At 30.2% G+C, this 16,887-nt stretch overlaps 3 protein-coding genes across 4 annotated transcripts; 2 read left to right on the top strand and 1 right to left on the bottom strand.

Moving 5' to 3' along the window:
• Positions 1-414: 414 nt before the first annotated feature.
• Positions 415-5,980, bottom strand: REPTOR (repressed by TOR). Its single transcript, XM_029304817.2, has 6 exons — positions 5,282-5,980; positions 4,178-4,853; positions 3,627-4,031; positions 2,892-3,377; positions 2,680-2,802; positions 415-2,591 (listed from the first exon to the last, which is right to left on the bottom strand). The coding sequence occupies exons 2-6, from the start codon at positions 4,788-4,790 to the stop codon at positions 2,497-2,499; spliced, it is 1,722 nt and encodes a 573-aa protein (XP_029160650.2). The 5' UTR covers positions 4,791-4,853; positions 5,282-5,980; the 3' UTR covers positions 415-2,496.
• A 574-nt stretch (positions 5,981-6,554) lies between these two features.
• On the top strand, positions 6,555-14,903 carry vret (vreteno). Of its 2 annotated transcripts, none has more exons than XM_029304683.2 (16): positions 6,555-6,710; positions 7,215-7,301; positions 7,761-7,815; positions 8,025-8,317; positions 8,721-8,822; positions 8,914-9,046; positions 9,421-9,581; positions 9,900-11,369; positions 11,512-11,722; positions 12,020-12,202; positions 12,494-12,608; positions 12,688-12,875; positions 12,977-13,211; positions 13,545-13,714; positions 13,801-14,041; positions 14,127-14,903. In XM_029304683.2, the coding sequence occupies exons 2-16, from the start codon at positions 7,261-7,263 to the stop codon at positions 14,324-14,326; spliced, it is 3,798 nt and encodes a 1,265-aa protein (XP_029160516.1). In that variant the 5' UTR covers positions 6,555-6,710; positions 7,215-7,260; the 3' UTR covers positions 14,327-14,903. The 2 variants fall into 2 exon arrangements, with proteins under 2 accessions (XP_029160516.1, XP_029160514.1); XM_029304681.2 differs by having other exon boundaries at positions 8,679-8,822.
• LOC114932468 (oxysterol-binding protein-related protein 11) lies at positions 14,819-16,879 on the top strand. The gene is made up of 2 exons (XM_029304684.2): positions 14,819-15,123; positions 15,232-16,879. The coding sequence occupies exons 1-2, from the start codon at positions 14,892-14,894 to the stop codon at positions 15,582-15,584; spliced, it is 585 nt and encodes a 194-aa protein (XP_029160517.2). The 5' UTR covers positions 14,819-14,891; the 3' UTR covers positions 15,585-16,879.
• Positions 16,880-16,887: the final 8 nt, after the last annotated feature.

The raw sequence follows: 16,887 nt of genomic DNA, 5'->3' as shown, positions 1-16,887 counted from the left end.
CAATATTATTTTCATGAAATAAAAAAATCATAGTATTAATAATATTACTTTAATTATAGATAATATAATTACGATAATTAGATTGTATAATTATTATAGTATTAAAAAACGTTTTATTTTAATTCATTTTGTGTTTTATAAATTGTTTCAATTTAAGTATTAGTATTAAATAAAACTTACGCATCCTCAATAGAAAATATGCGGAAATCGAATGATTTAACGAAAAAGCCACATTAGATCTAATTGAATAAACATGACTGATCGGATGACAGAGAGATGACTAATGATGGATATACATATGAACAGTGTCATATCATCTTATTTTTATAGAAGCTCGCGAAAAAAGGCTTGACTCAGGATTTATCTTAATCTTTTTTACATATGTTAATGAATTATTATTAACTGAAAAGTTCGTTTTTGCTGTCCACATGGTTTTTTTATTAGAATAAAAATGACAATTCAACTTTGCCTTTACATTCTGATGAAATTTATCGTCGGATCGTTTGCCATAGTAACTCGATTAACATGATTAATGCCGGAATACGTTTACACGCCAAATGCAATTTTACATCTCACATATTCAACGACCCTTAATAACAAAAAAAAGTAACGCGTCTATTCTTTCAGTAACGATTCATTGATGCAACCGCAATCAAAGCATCGAGTGCATAAACGCAAACATACGCAAGTACATCATTATCATAAAAAAAATTCGTTGACATAACAAAATGACATTTCGTACGAGAACGTATATTGCACACCCTGAAAAAAAATTTTTATTACACGCAATTCTTGCACACTTTTTTGTGACTACGATGATATCGGAATGACGTTTCGTGCTACATTGGTTTTACACTAAATAACTCTTGCCGACATTAAACATACAGCAAATAAAACTCTTACGGTAACTCGCATAACAATAAATTAGACTGCATAACGATTTGATAAGGATTATACAACATCTGTATTTATATCTGTATATATAATCATATGACTATATTCACACTTTTTCATAAACACTATAATTTGCGCAACTTTACATACAAAAATTGATTAAAAAAATATTAGTACGAATATAATATGGATTAACAGCGTATATTTAAAATATATGTATGTATATTAGTAATTAGCAAAATAGAATTGTAATTTTAATCGCGGCGTACAATCGTTATAACATTGAGAACAAAGGGGATGTATATTACATCAGCACTACATCCATCCTCTCTTCTAAAATTCTAAAGCAACAATATATCGTTACGCCACGATTACTATCTTTCAATAAATCGTTATTTCATCTTAAACCCATATATACAATATATATACATATTTGATTGAATATGTATATATTATATATATATATGTATGTATGTATGTAAATATATATGTATATGTATATACGCACACGCACGCACACACACACACATACATACATGTAGGTATAGCGTTTCGTTCTGAGGTAGATCGAGTCAGCAAACAGCAAACAACTATATAATTCAAAGCTCGTTCCTAAGTGCAACTTATATATGCACATTCTAGATCTGTTACTATTACGTTTAAAACTACATCATTGTCAGAATATTAAAAAAAAAATCATCAATGTCAATTTTTATCTTATTGTTGCATTATACACAACCACAATAATTTCGAAACCTTGATCGTTAATAATTGCTCAACAATTGACTATATCAGAGTGCGAAGAGAATCATCGGAACTGTATTCCGAATTCGGCAACAACTTAGCAATTAATACGATTAAATTTAACATATGTAAATTATAAGATTTAATTTTATATATATATATATATATATATATATATATATATGTATATAATTATTAATCTTATTTGTTATTTTCGTAATTGTTCGTAAGTGGGGCAAAACACTTTGCTGATGCATTTATATTATAAGTTAAGAATTAAAATTAAAGCCACAATATTTGCAACATTCAACGATAATGGACATTGATGATATCTAATGGTCTATCATAATTCTTAAGTGACATTCGGCACTTTTTATTTTGCACTTTTATCAGGATATATAATTGTATTATATTTTCTCAAGGCAAAAGATATATAATATAATTGTAAAAAAAATCAATTTTTTGTTCTTATATAAAAAAAATAAAAAATAAAAAAAAACGATATTGAAGCTACAGCACGTGATGCATGAGAAATAGTATGTACAGTTTGACAATATATATGTGCAAAAATATAGTTTTATAAAAAAAAATTAATGATTTATAGATTTTTAGAAGTTAAATCAATATATCAAGGTTTCGTTTCTCAATCACATTGATAAATATTTTCTGAAACAATGCTTATATATATATATGGAATCTGTTAATTAATGCATCAACTATAAATCTGTTTTCTGAAATAGCAATGAAGTTTAGATAGAAAGCATTATTCTATATATATATATGTAGCATATTCTAATTTTTCTAATATTATATACATATGTAGACACAAGATTTATAGGAAAACAATTTTCTATAATATTAAAAATTATCGATGCCACCATCAGTTATACCAGCTCTAATATTATCCAATACCTTGTTTACAAATTCTGTCGAATGATTTGCTATTCGCATTTCTGTAACATAGTAAATTCACATTAGAATAATATGATCATTTATGTTTATTATATATGTTAAAAAAAATTATATTAAGCTATTACTCACTGGTAGCCAGTTTGCAACATTTCTCCATTTGTCGGGTAAGCTCTTCTTGATTTTCAGGATTGGATTCAGCTAATTTAGCAGCAAGTGTATGTTTAGCTTGCGATATACCTTGTATAAGACGTCCTGTAAAAAAATTATTTTAGTTTTTTAATCTGTTATACTTTTGACATCTCATTAAGAAAAAGATTTTTCTATTTCGACGTTTACTCAACTGTGTTCTACTTCGAGTCCATGCAACTTTATCTTATTAGCTTCATGTTGAGCCTTTTTCTTCAAGCGACATGCTCGCGAAGCTAATTTATTCTTTTCTTTGCGAGTCTTTGGTCTTGCTGGGAAAGGTAATTCCGAAACAGGTGTCATATCATTTATAATACGATTGAGTTTGTCTAATTCTCGTCCAATATTATGAAGTTTACGAGGATTCGGCGTAAGATCATTTCCATCGCCTTTTCGTGCTTTTCCGCTATGTTTGATTCCTCTGAGAGCGCAATGAGGACTAAATACTGGATCGGTTGCTTCGTTCAAAACATGCGGGTCTTCTAAGCGTGCTCGAGCGATCAATCGCTGTCCTTTTGGTCCCTTCGCTTGAACATTATATTGCCAGAAAAATCTCTCTTTCTTATGTCTGTGTTCTTTCCCCAATTCTGTAGTTCCTATTCTGTTGTTACTCTGATCTTCACCATCACTTCCACCTGTATCTAGTAAATAAAGTATTTAGTAAATAGCAGTTTAGTTATATTTCATAATATTACTTAATTTATAATTAATTTAAGATTTTATTTAATTCTATAAAAATATAAAATAAAATAAAAAAATAAAAATATAAAATAGATTAACTTTTGTAAGAGATTGTAAAATAATTCCAGTATAATAAATTATATTTAATATTAATGATACTATCTTATATTTTGTATATTATTATTAAGTATAATATAATATGTAAATACCATTATCACTGCTGTAGTCATCATCATGATCGCTATCTTCATCACTGTCTTCATAGCCTTCATCATGGCTAAGAGGATCGACACAGAGTGGATCTGGACTCAATGCACCTCCAGTACTCAGACTACTTGTCGATCCTGCCTCTACCAAACTACCAGTACTTAACAGATGTTGACGTGGTTCTCTATGAGCCCAAATCTGGTCCAGATGTCCCATTGCCTGCGTTGGTGCAGACATAGAGAGTCTCGAAACTTTAGATTTACCACCTAATGTAGAGGTATTATCCGTTTGACTGGATACTGGATTAAGAGGATTTTCACCTCTTCTCAAAAGTAGTTCATGTAAAGTAGATGATCCAAGTCGTCCTGGAGGATGTGGTGAAGTTGATGAACTCGCTGTGGAACTACCTGTATGAATTACAATAACATTTTCATTTTTATTAATCAATTACAAATGTTTTATATTATAAAAAATCTGATTATTTTTACATATTTAAATTATTAAATGTTTTATTTAATATGCTTTTATATCTAAAATATATATTTATGCATACCTGCAATGTTGCTAGTGCCTGGACTAGGAAATGTAGTAGGACTCACAGCTTCTGCATTATCTGTGACAATTGAATTTCTATTAAAAGTAAATGTATTTGTATATGTAGGACAGCTTCGATAAGTTAATCCGGATTGAGGAAAACTACTAGGTGCGAATCCTATTCCACTGCTGAATAAAGAGCCGGACGATGGAGCTGCACTCTCTATTTTCATCGGCTGTACCCTCTCTTCGGGCAACAACAGATCATCGAAATTTAGATCTCCCAATAGGGTATCATCGTTGGCGTTTAACTCGGCGAGAGTCGGGCCCTGGATCAGAGCAGCCTTGTCTACTTGGAATATATCATCCTCGTCCATCTTAAGCGAAATGTCCAACTGATCCGGATCCATTTTGAAGGGACATTCCATCTGTTCGCTCCTCATATCCCATCCAGAGGAGAGAGCCAAGGGTGACGGAGAGAACTGATCGTACGCTCCTCGCGTGGTCCCTCTGTGTCCTCCTGGTATCGGGACAGATGCTGACGCCGAGTTCATCTCCTGGGCAGGTTCCTGCTTCACTATGCTGTCCATTGTGTTGGCTAGAGAAAATTCGCTGTACTTAGAATCGTCCATTAGCGACACGTGCTTCAACCAGAAACGTGGAGAGCTGAAAAGCTTCTTGTATCCTCTAAAACTCTGCAAGGTGGTTGTATAAAAAAAAAATTCGCTCTAAATAAGAGAAAACATCAATCCAAGGCTCTCGATCGATCCTACTTCTAACGTTGATACGAGTCGAGAGAAAAAATGCACGTGCACGCGACTGTAACAATTGTCCTTAAAATTCCTTAGCAAGTAGGATTTAGCAGCAAAAAATGGCGAATAGAATAGGAAAATGCACGCGGCCCACTTGGATTTTGACTCGTCCGTGACTCGATCGATTTTGCAACCCAGCGATGCACGAGGGAACAATTGGAGAACAATTCTCTCGCTCTTTCTCTCTCTCTCTCTCTCTCTCCCTCCCTCTCTTCTTCTTCCTTCTCTATTCTTTCTCGCTCGCTCGCGCCTTTTTTTGCCGAAATTCGACCGAGCTGATCTGAAAAATCGGGAAAAATAGCAACACTCACGTCGAAATCACATATTGGTCCACGCGCGTTCGTAGCACACACGCATCACGGATTCTCGTCAGCGGGCCATTTCCGCGGCCGACAACATCGCGACGAGTAGCCCAGATTGGATTTCACTTTTTCCCCAACGAGGTCCGCGTGGATCCTGACTCCGGGACCGATCGCGCTGTTCCAGGCGTGGAACCCCCGGATGACGAAATCGAGATCGCGCAAACGGGTTCGTGAAATTGGCGAGAAACGCGAGAAGCTACGACGTGTGTTGTTTGTTATTGTTTTGCCACGAGACTGCGAGGCCAAGTGATCGGTGATGTTTGCATAAATAGAGGAAAGGGTCACATGACACATCGTCGCGAAATTACGCCGGCCAATCGTGGCCCGTCATTCCGCTGTGCGCGGTCCGCGCGTTTTTTTTTCTTCTCTTTTTCTCTTTGCGCCCGATGTAACTTGGCGAGAATTTTCATTCTAATATTACTGCCTCGTACATACACGCACTTTCGCGCGGGTAAAAGTCGCCGAGGACTCGTCGGATCTCAAGGACGCGATCACCCGATGATCCTCCTCTATGCGTGATTCATGGCGAAATTCCTATCCTCCTTCTCCTCTTCTTCTTCTGCTTCTTGCAAATGAGACTCGAGATTCTAGCGGATTATTTACATTTCCACAACATATGGAGCATCCTCGTGTCTTTTTTGCTTTGCACTTTTTGTCTTTCTATTTTCTGTTTTTTTTTTAATCTATCTAGTACTAGTTTTTTATCAAGTTGGCACGACTGTTTTTAGATGGACAAAGTGACGAATAGATCCTCGAACGCGATTGGTCGATCGTACCATGGATTATTCTGTATATAGATTGTCGTGACTGCGAATTATTTATTTATTTTGTTTTTTTAATTATTTTGATAATTCGTGTGAAAAAGACACGAATGCATAATTGCATTAGAAAAAAATAAAATGTACAGATGAGGGGCGAATTTGTGGTGTATCTTATCCACCAATCACAAATATGTAGCCTTTATTTTGGCCAATAAGAACGAAGAATAAAAAGAAAGAAAAATACAGCCGAGTTTATTTAAAAATAATCGAATAAAATCGCATTCCAAATCGAACAAGAATGAATTTCATCATTTTTATATAACTTCTGTGACTTTCTCGAAATGTATTCTTTTTTACATTTTATTTTCGAACCGCTGTATTTTAAATAAAGGAAATCAAAGTTGAGAGGGAGAGGGATAGACATAGATATAAAAGTGCGGCGCTACTCTGAAAAAGTAGGTCACAGGAGGAAAAAGTGCAGGAAGCGTTGAGCACTTTATTTATCGCATTCTTCACGTTCTTCCAACAGGCGAAGGATTAAGAACACTCGTCACTCTTTGTCCGTAGAAAGTCTATTGAACATCTCAAGTAGAATTAAAAATATTTTATTCTTTCAGGTAAGTTGAATGATAATATACATAAAGATATGTTCGGTATAAGTTATGAGAATTAGCAAAAATCTGAGGAACTAATAAAAAATTTGAAAAATTAATAAAGAATCTGAAAAATGTATACATTTCGATGAACACGTTGATAGAGGGAAAAAAGAAAAGAATCCGTTTGTTAGGTATTTATTGGATTTTCTTTATCCAATATTTTTTTTATATTTGCTTTATTTGTAATGCAAAAAGTGCAGTTAAGATAAATTGTTGCTTTTCGTTTTCATTCTATCTCATAGATATAATTTGTATGAATTATGTGCTCTTTTTTTTCCCCATGCATATACTTCTGCGTAACGATGTACCTATCTAAGGTCTATGGTTTCGTTCCACGAATCAACTAGTATCCTTTGTTGTTTATGCGTGAGATCACGTTTTTGCTCTCCCGCCGGTATCATTTAGCATCGCTTTGAATGTACAAAGAAAATTGATTTCTTTTGCTATAATATTCAATTTTTAAAGGTGAAATAAAGTTTTGCATTCACACGGGAGAAAGAAGACAGACGATATGGCGCATTACGATGCCGATATGGAATCTGACTTTGATGGGTGAGAACAATAAAATCAATATTGTTGAAATTTTTATGATTTAATCAAGAATTTTATTTTAATTTTATAGATATTTATGAAAAATATAGTTCTTTTTATACTTTTTTATGTACAACTTTAGAAATGTAACATTAAATTTGTGCTTTATAATATATATATATATATATATAATATATATATAATATACATAATATACATATACACACACACACACACACACACACACACACATATATATATATATATATATGATCTCATAATATATAAATATATTTATTATTTATATATGATTTTTGTCACATTTATATACTTTTTATAGTGTTATCATAACTTTGATATAACATTTGCACAATATATTAAATATATTTATATATATTTCTTATATATGTGTTTTATGTATTTTTTATGTTAATATTTTACTTTGTATTAATTTTAATTTGCATAAATCACTTTTTACAGGGCAGAGCCAGAGTATACAATATATGTGAATAATTTGCCACCAGAATTAGATAAGGTATATTTTGCTCATTTTAATTTAATTATTGAAAAGTTTTGTCTATATATATATATATATATATATATATATATATATCTTTATTGACTTTTTTTGATTTTTACAATTATTGACAATTTTTAATTATATATTGCTTATACATGCCTTATATTATTTATTTTTAATTGATTATGAGATATTCATTAATATGAATTGTGATAACATTTAAGGTTGCTATTAGACAAGTTTTTAGTCAGTATGGTCTAATTACGGAAATGATGTATCCTAATAATGCCACATGGGCTTATATTACATATAAATCATATCGTGAAGCTGAACTTGCTATACGTGAACTCAATGAAAAGAAACCATTATATTTAAAAGTTGCACTTGCGAAAGGAAGATCTGTTATAAAAAAGGAGGAATCACAAAAATCATATGTACCAAAAACTTTTGAAGGAAGCTCAAACGCAAGAGACTCTATTGCAGAAACACTTTTGTCTACTTGCAGTGATATAAAACAGTATTATCAATTATATATTTTATATTAGTTATTATTGAGATGTTATTACAAAACAATAATGCAAAGTTTTTAAATCATAATATATATCTTACACATGTACTGATTCTTTAAATGTATATAGATTATAGTATTGTAGAAATATTTAAGATGTGAGCATTTAAAGTTAAAAAAGACTAAAAAATACATAAATTGAGAATATACAACAATTTTAACTTGACAATATATGACAATTTTTGTTTTATATTTTTAATGCAAAAGTACGATATAAATAATAATATATATATGTGTATATACATATATATTATATACACACACACACATACACATACATATATATATATATATATATATGAAATTGTAGTCAAAAGGGTGTAGGTCGTGGCCAAATACTAAATTCCTGTAGGCAAGAGAATGGATCCTCATTATCTTCTTTGCATGGATCTTTACAAGGACTTAATGCTTATGGTTTGGAGGAACCTTTGAATACAAATAGATTATGGTCGAGGTTATTATATTTTGTGATTAAATAAATATATTATAATGATTATGTATTTATTGTATTTAGTATGGTTATTGTATTTTATATCTTATTTCAGAGGTGTTGTAACTGTTACACCAGATGGACGGAGACATGTAGCACTTGGACGTGGTTATACTCGATATGAATATCCAGCACCTGAGCCTAAACTTGAGGAATACATTGCAAAAGTATATGAAAAACGGCACATGGTATGTTGCAATTATACACAAGGAGATAAAATTATATAAAAGTATAAAAAATTATTTTTATATAAAAATATTAACATATTACTGAAAAGAATTGTTTACTATTATTATTAAATCAATATTTTATATATATCAGTCAATAGAGCCAAACGCGATGTTATTGCGAAAAATTAATTGGGAATGTATCTTATGGTTGAGATCTCTAAATTCCCGCGTATTTCTCTTTTAACCTCCCCCCCCTCCCCTCATGTAAAGAAATAGCCGAGAAAAAATCAATATTGTTTATTATTTATTGGTCTAATACTTAGTGATGTAACTGATAATTTGTCTTATAGAAATTACAAGATTAATTATTTTATATTTTTTATTTTATACAGGGGTTATATGAACATGGAGAGGACAAACTTGAAATACGCAAGTGCTTTATCTGTTTTATTAAAACGACTAGAAAGTGTGAAAAATGTAACACATACTATTGCAGTGAATTATGTCAAAGACGTGATTGGCCTCGACATAGAGTCGAGTGTGAATGCATACCGTAATTATATTTATATACATTAATTAATAAATAAGTTTAATGTGTGGCAAATTGTGATATGTAACAATTAAAAATCATATTTAATTGCAAATGTGTACTCTTATTTATATTATTTTTATAAGCTTTTTATTTTGAGATAAAAATATTACTTGTGGATGAGATCTTTTTATTATCAGTGATATTAGCTATCAAATAATATAAACTAATTGTAATATTAAGAAATTGTAATATATTTGTTCATTACATTCTATATTATTATTCACGTTTGTTATACATTTAAAAATTTTAATTATATAGCAAACTATTTTCTCTTTACAGAAAATTAGTGGAAGAAACAGTTAATGATATGTCATTGCTGCAAATTAGCAAAGATGAAAATCAAACAAAGATATCAAAACTAAATTTAACAGGTAAAACGATTGCACCTGAGGTGAAATTACGGCGACCTAATGCATCTAATACAATGCAAATGGAAAATTCAAACAGCACAAATGCAAGTCCTAATATGCAGCAAAAGAGTAATATGGATATGAACTCTTCTATTGATAATGGGACCAATAATCAGGATATGCATTTGTCTACTCGGCATGATAATAATACTAATGCATCTTGCATTAAAACAGCAGATCAACCAATATTAAATACAACGAATACCATAGATTTTTCTAAACAACATCAGTCACACAGATATAATAATAGTAAAGGGGATACTGAGAAGTTACGAAGAAGTGATGAATATTCTTCGGCGACATCTAATTATAAGAACCAAAATCGTAGTAGTCATCAAAACGGTGCTATAAAGAAGACTAGTCCTAGGGACCAAGAGAGATTCACTAATAATAGTAATTTAAGAGATAGAAATTATAATAGTGATAAAAATCAATCTTATCAAAGGAACGAATCGCAGAATAACAGAAAATTTACTGCTTGTAATAGAGAAAATGCCAATAGAGAAGGAAATAACAGTTCGAACAATAATTTGATGAATGACAATATAACTTTTTATAATGATATGTATTTGTCAGAAACAGAATTTACAGAAGTAGAAATTTCAATATCATTGAGCAATGGTGAATATTGGATATGCAAAACGACGGATACAGAAGCGCGTGAGCGTTTAATGATTAAGTTACTCGATGTTGCAAGAAAATCTCACAACGTACAGCCGATTGTTGGTGGTATTTATGCTGTACTTTTCGAAACTGCTTGGCAGAGAGCTATGATAATATCCTTAAATCCTACAAAGGTTCATTTTATTGATTATGGTAACGATGAAATGTTACAAAAAGATGCCGAAATCAGAGAGATACCAGAAAGTTTGACTAAAGTCCCTAATTTTGCTAGAAAAATTCGCTTGTCATCAACCTCAAGTGAACAATACAAGAATTTTAAATATAATGATAAAATCTTAGTTAGAATGTTATCCATAGATGCTGAGAAAACGATAATAGTAGATATCAAAGAGCAATCAAAAAATATATTTCCACATGTGAAAAGTTCTCCAAATATGAATAATGTGAAAGAAGAATTTGTACGACAAGAAAACTTAAAAGCATCAAATGAAAGTATAAACCTTTCCACGATTGAGAGGCCTAATACTTTAGATATTTTGGCTAATTTGTTAACTCAGAAAGCGGATACCAAACATCTCGAGGGCTTTATAATAATTAATGAATGTATACAAGAGAATAGATATGGTGCAACTTTGTTTCAATCTACTCTGGAATTAGAAAGGCTTTTCAGTAATTTAAAAGAGGATAACTTGAAAATGCAAGAATGTGCGCCCAAGTAAGCATGTGTAAACAAATTATATTTAAATATTCTACATTAATTAATATTAAAGATTTGTAAATACATTTATTATATATTACATTTAAAATATTATATAAGTATAGATAGTTGGAATAAATAGAAATATTTTTATTTTTAGAGTAAACGAGTTGATTTGCGGTGAAAGAAATAATAACTGGGTCAGAGGATACATAATACAATCTTCGACGTCATCCGATTTACGTATGATCGCAATAGATGAAGGTAGAATTATGACAGTAACCAAAATTGTACCATGTCCTAAAGAGTTACAAGACATCTGTGTTTTTGGAGTAATATGTGAAGTAAAACATCCAGACAAATTGAATGTTGTAAGTCTTTAAATACTTTACATATTATAATATATTGCTCACGCGCGCGTATACGTTTACATGTATATTAAAATATTATATGTGCATACATGTTAAAATATTCTGAAATTTGTTTTAAGTAGATTATTATAAAGATGTTTGTTAAAAAAAAAAGAAAATACGCGCTAAAATATAATTTCTAAATATTATAAAGAAATTTAGAAAGAATTTATTCTAAAAAATATAATAATTGTAAAATAGATTGTATAATTTATGTTGTGTTATTTAAGTTTAATTTTTATTATTGAATGTTACAAGGAGGATATATATGAGTTCAGAGCAGTCGAGAATGAACAAAATTGTAAGCAAGAAAATATTACATTAAAAATAAGTAAAGACTCCGAATTTGTATGTGAAGCTGTGGTAAAATCCTGGAAATCTATTATACCAAAAAACTCAAAGCCACTTCCCGCACTTTCCGAAATAAAAAATGGATCTAAGGTTTGATTTTGCACTTAAAATATTAGTTTAATTTTAAAATAATTAATCTTTAAATATAATGCTTTAAAAGTCGTAGTAAGATGGCAAAGATAAACAGACACATCTATGGAAATATAAATTGTTTAATAACTAATACCATGTGGATTTTTATTTGTTATGTACATAGAAAGAAATAAATGTATATGATGAGCAATGTGAGAGATGTAATCTGTTTGCTTATTCAACTTTAGTTTATATATATCATTGAAGTAAATTGAAGTTGATTCCATCGTTTTTATTTGATTATTTCAGATATGTATTACCTCTTATCGAAATCCTTCTACAGTGTTCGTACGTTCTCTGGATGAAGAGGCAGTAGAATATTATAACAATATTATGCAATGTGTTGCACAATGTGCACGAACGGGTAAAATAACTAATTAAATAACATGATAGGATGATGATAATTATGAAATGTTTTATGTTGACAAGTTGTTTTATTGCAGCACCGTATTTAAAGGAGCTTCCAAATAATAGGCAGTCAGTCATCGCGCCATACTCTGATGGAAATAGTTATCGTGCAATGGTCGTAAAAACGCAGAATGATAAAGCTCAAGTAGTATATACAGACTTTGGAAATGTCGACGAAGTTAACATAAAAGAACTTCAAATCTTACCGGAAAACTTGGCACTAGTTAGTGACATTCTTGCATTACTGTGATACATTAATATGAGAGAAGAGTTGTAATATTTCGTTGGATATATCAATTAATTTTTTTGTCTATACATTTATAGCAACGAAGTTGTTCAGCAAAGTTAATTTTGAAAGATGTTCCTTCCGATATTTCTGAGAATGCAGAAGTAGACCTTTTCCTGCGCAAGTTAGCAGGCGATGAAACACCCCTAACGTGTGTACACGAGGGTGATCTAAATGGAGTTTATTTGACTGCAATATCTACAAAACAAAGTATAAATGATGAGATAAACAAGTTATTAATACCAAATTGGAAGCGGAACAATTGTCACGATGGTAATTAATTATAATTATGAGATATGCTTAGAAGTAACTTTTTTTTTTTTTTTTTTTTTTTTTTTTTTTTTTTTTTTTTTTTTTTTTTTATGAAGATTTTTAATATATTATTTTGTTATCTAATACACTATTTTCCAATATGATTTTAATTCCACTATGCAAAACACTATTTAACAAAATTGGTCGAGAAAAGTATATATTCTTTTCTTTTAACTAGCTTTGCTTTTTATTTTTGTTTTACACACACGCACACACAACATTTTTATGCAACCATATATTAAAAATTTGCTTTTCGAAATAAGAGTTATAAATTTATTTTTTATATATATATAGATAAAACTTGCTATAACTTGAACCATGTAGAAGTTGCTAATTTAGGAGAGGTGGGTAAAACAATAAATGCACTTGTGCTACATGTACAGGAAGAAGGTGGCTCGCTATATTATATGAGTCCTTATGATATTGAACTGTACGCTTATATTACTGAAGTATTGCCCAATATGGTAAATAATTGTGTTAAAAAATATTTACATTTTTTTTTTTTGTATTTTGTACAATACACAAGGAATAATATTTTATTTTGTTGCAGCTAATGGAATACTGTGAAAAGACAGAACATTATATACCCAGACAAAATGAATTATGCTTAGCATTGTATCAAGGTACATGGTACCGTGCAATATGCATTAATCCAAACCAATCACAAACCACAGCTGAAGTTATATATATTGATTATGGTAACCAGGAGTCAGTGGAACATAAGAATATAAGATTAATACCTAAAGACTTTCTTACACCCTCGGCAATGGCAAATATGTGTAAAGTTGTCAGTGAGTATTATCAGTAAATATGAAGTGCACATAATTATACAACAATAATTTTTCTATTCAAACTCTTATGTATCATTTATTATAGATTTGGCACCTGTCGACAATACAGGAAATTATTCACCTGCTATAAAACGAAGATTGGCAGAGTTAATACCAAAGAATAAGGAACTGATTGTGAAAATCAAAATTGTGGAAGTCATTTCTCAACAATCTGGAGAATATAATATAGAATTAGTCGAGATAAAAAATAAATTAATAGAAGAAGGTCTTATTCCGCCTTCATAAGGTTTTAATTTTCACTTTCATAAAGATTAATAAGGATGATGTCATCTTGTGTGAAGATTAAGATTTTATTTTTTTATTTTAAAACATTATATTGATACAATTCCATTGACATTTCTTATCTATTTTAAACTGTAAACACATTTATATACACTGATGTTACATGAGTATTATACGTTACTCTTTTTATTTTATATCTAGTTTATCATCATGTGTTCTGTGTTTTTAAATAAGAAATTGTTTTATTTTCCTACATTTAATCATGTTAACTTTAATACAACAATTTATTTTACAGTTTAGTATTTTTTAGTTTTAGAACTACTTGGTTAAGTAATGAGAGTTTTGCAATTTATTGAAAAATAAATTTTTACAATCTTCCATGACAAACTAAATAAAGCTATGTCGCGATTTCTTCTAACCTATCTTACAGCAATTCTATCCTAACCTTCCTGAATGTGTCACTTGAATGCGATATCGCGTCAGTTTAGATGACATATCTCCCGAAGAAACCCCGCCGCGTTCGCAAAATAAAAGGCTTCCAAGAAATAAAAACAACGAAAGCGAAACGATGAACGTACAGACAAGGCATCCCTACGAGGGTTTACTGCACAAGTACACTAATGCTATGAAAGGCTGGCAGTATCGTTGGTTCATCCTGAGTCCCGAGACCGGTGAACTGCATTACTTCCTCAGCGAATCTGAGAAAAATCAAAGGCCACGGTGTTCGATATATTTAGCAGGTGCTGTGATAGCCCCCAGTGATGAAGATTCAAACACGTTCACTGTCAATTCTGCTACAGGTAAATATTGCAAGTTCACTATTTTTCTTTTTCATATTATTTTGCATAAAGATAAATGTTGACATGAAGATTTTAGCTTTTAAATTTCTGATACCTGTCCTCGTCTAGGTGACATGATTAAACTACGGGCCACTGATGCCAGAGCACGTCAGGAATGGGTGGATAAGCTGCGAGCAGTTACGGAGATGTATACCAGGGCTATAGCCAGCAGTCATCCTCCGTTACCACCTAGAGAACATTCTGGGAATTCGAGCAGAAATCCTGTCGTTAAACTGGAAGTGCTGGACGCTTTTGCCAACTGTCAGGAGCAATTGAGAAAAGTGGAGAAACATAATCTTGCTCTGGCACAATCCATTGAGAACTCGGATTTGCATCTAGATACAGATCTCTTAGTTCTCAAAGCTATGGCACATACTACCTTGCATACACTGAGCCAGTGTCTGAATATATTATATCAGTAACAAATTAATCATATATATATATTTTTTATGCTTATCTATTGATATTAACATTTTTTATACCTATAGAAATACACATACATGATAGATTATCTTCCCATTACAAAGAGTTCATATATATTTTATTTTAAACTTTGATTTATTACTATTGTTTACTTATTTATGATTATTGGGCCAATTTTTTCCTATATAATTTATTAAAAGCAATATAAATATCTCTTGATCGTTATATCAACATCAAGATCAACATTATAAGTAATTTTTTCTTCATTTAATTTTTACGAAAAACTGATTTACATATTTTTTACATCTTATATAGAGAAAAATACTACATATTAATAACTGTTACACCAATTCGATTTAACAAATATGAAGGTATTAAAGTTATTTTTAATTTATTCTATCAAATTGTAATATAGTAAACTTTTTAAAAGATTATACATATATTAAATCATCATAATATATAGATAAATATAAATATTTTTTTATTTCCTATAATTTTATTATATATGATTTGATTTTTTATCTTTTGTTATTAATGCATTGAAAAATTATATTGCTTTTGATAACGGCTCAGTCAATGACAATCTTGGTGTATGTTCTTCCAAGTTAAAAATGTACAAATAAAAATGTAAAATATTATTTAACAGTATAGATTGTTCTAAAACATATAATAAATCTGTTAAGGCTTTGTACAAGCATGTACACGCGTATTCTAAATTTTCTATTCTGCAAAATAATTATAACATTCTTTTTTCCTTTGCTTTAATAAGACTTGATTTGTTATAGAGGATATCAAGGGAGATGAAATTCAAATATATAATATAAGATATATCATCATACCATATTCATTTAAAAAATATATATAAATTTTTAAAAAATTCTTAAAAAAAGTATATTAAAAAAGAATTGTTGTCTTTTAAATATAGATCTAAATTTAGCATATTATAATTTTTTATTTATAGCTATAAATAAATTGACATTTTCGTTGAAAATATTTTATTTCTAAAAAAATATTAAAGTAAAAGGGAAAAAAGAAATGATACGAGTGCGTTCATCATAGTATGATGTAAGATCCAATGTCAAGAGCGTGTAAATAGGTGAAGGTAAACGAGTGACTTTTCTCTCTCGTTGAGAGATCAGACGTGATTCAGTTTCAAAGTAGTGTCTTGCTCAAGGTACTTTAAAAATCAAAGAGAAACATTACGCGTATCGTGTGATAAAGTTTATATTTTTTTAATATTAAATTTGTGATTTGTGTATGTCTAAGAGTTTGAAAATATATTGATTAATTTTTCTGCGTTGT

Source organism: Nylanderia fulva, unplaced genomic scaffold (genome assembly GCF_048542155.1).
Source record: "Nylanderia fulva isolate GAGA-0341 unplaced genomic scaffold, ASM4854215v1 Scaffold13, whole genome shotgun sequence".
Classification (NCBI taxonomy): Eukaryota; Metazoa; Arthropoda; class Insecta; order Hymenoptera; family Formicidae; genus Nylanderia; species Nylanderia fulva.
The sequence above is the reverse complement of the archived record's forward strand: the minus strand, read 5'-3'. Positions and strand labels throughout refer to the sequence as shown.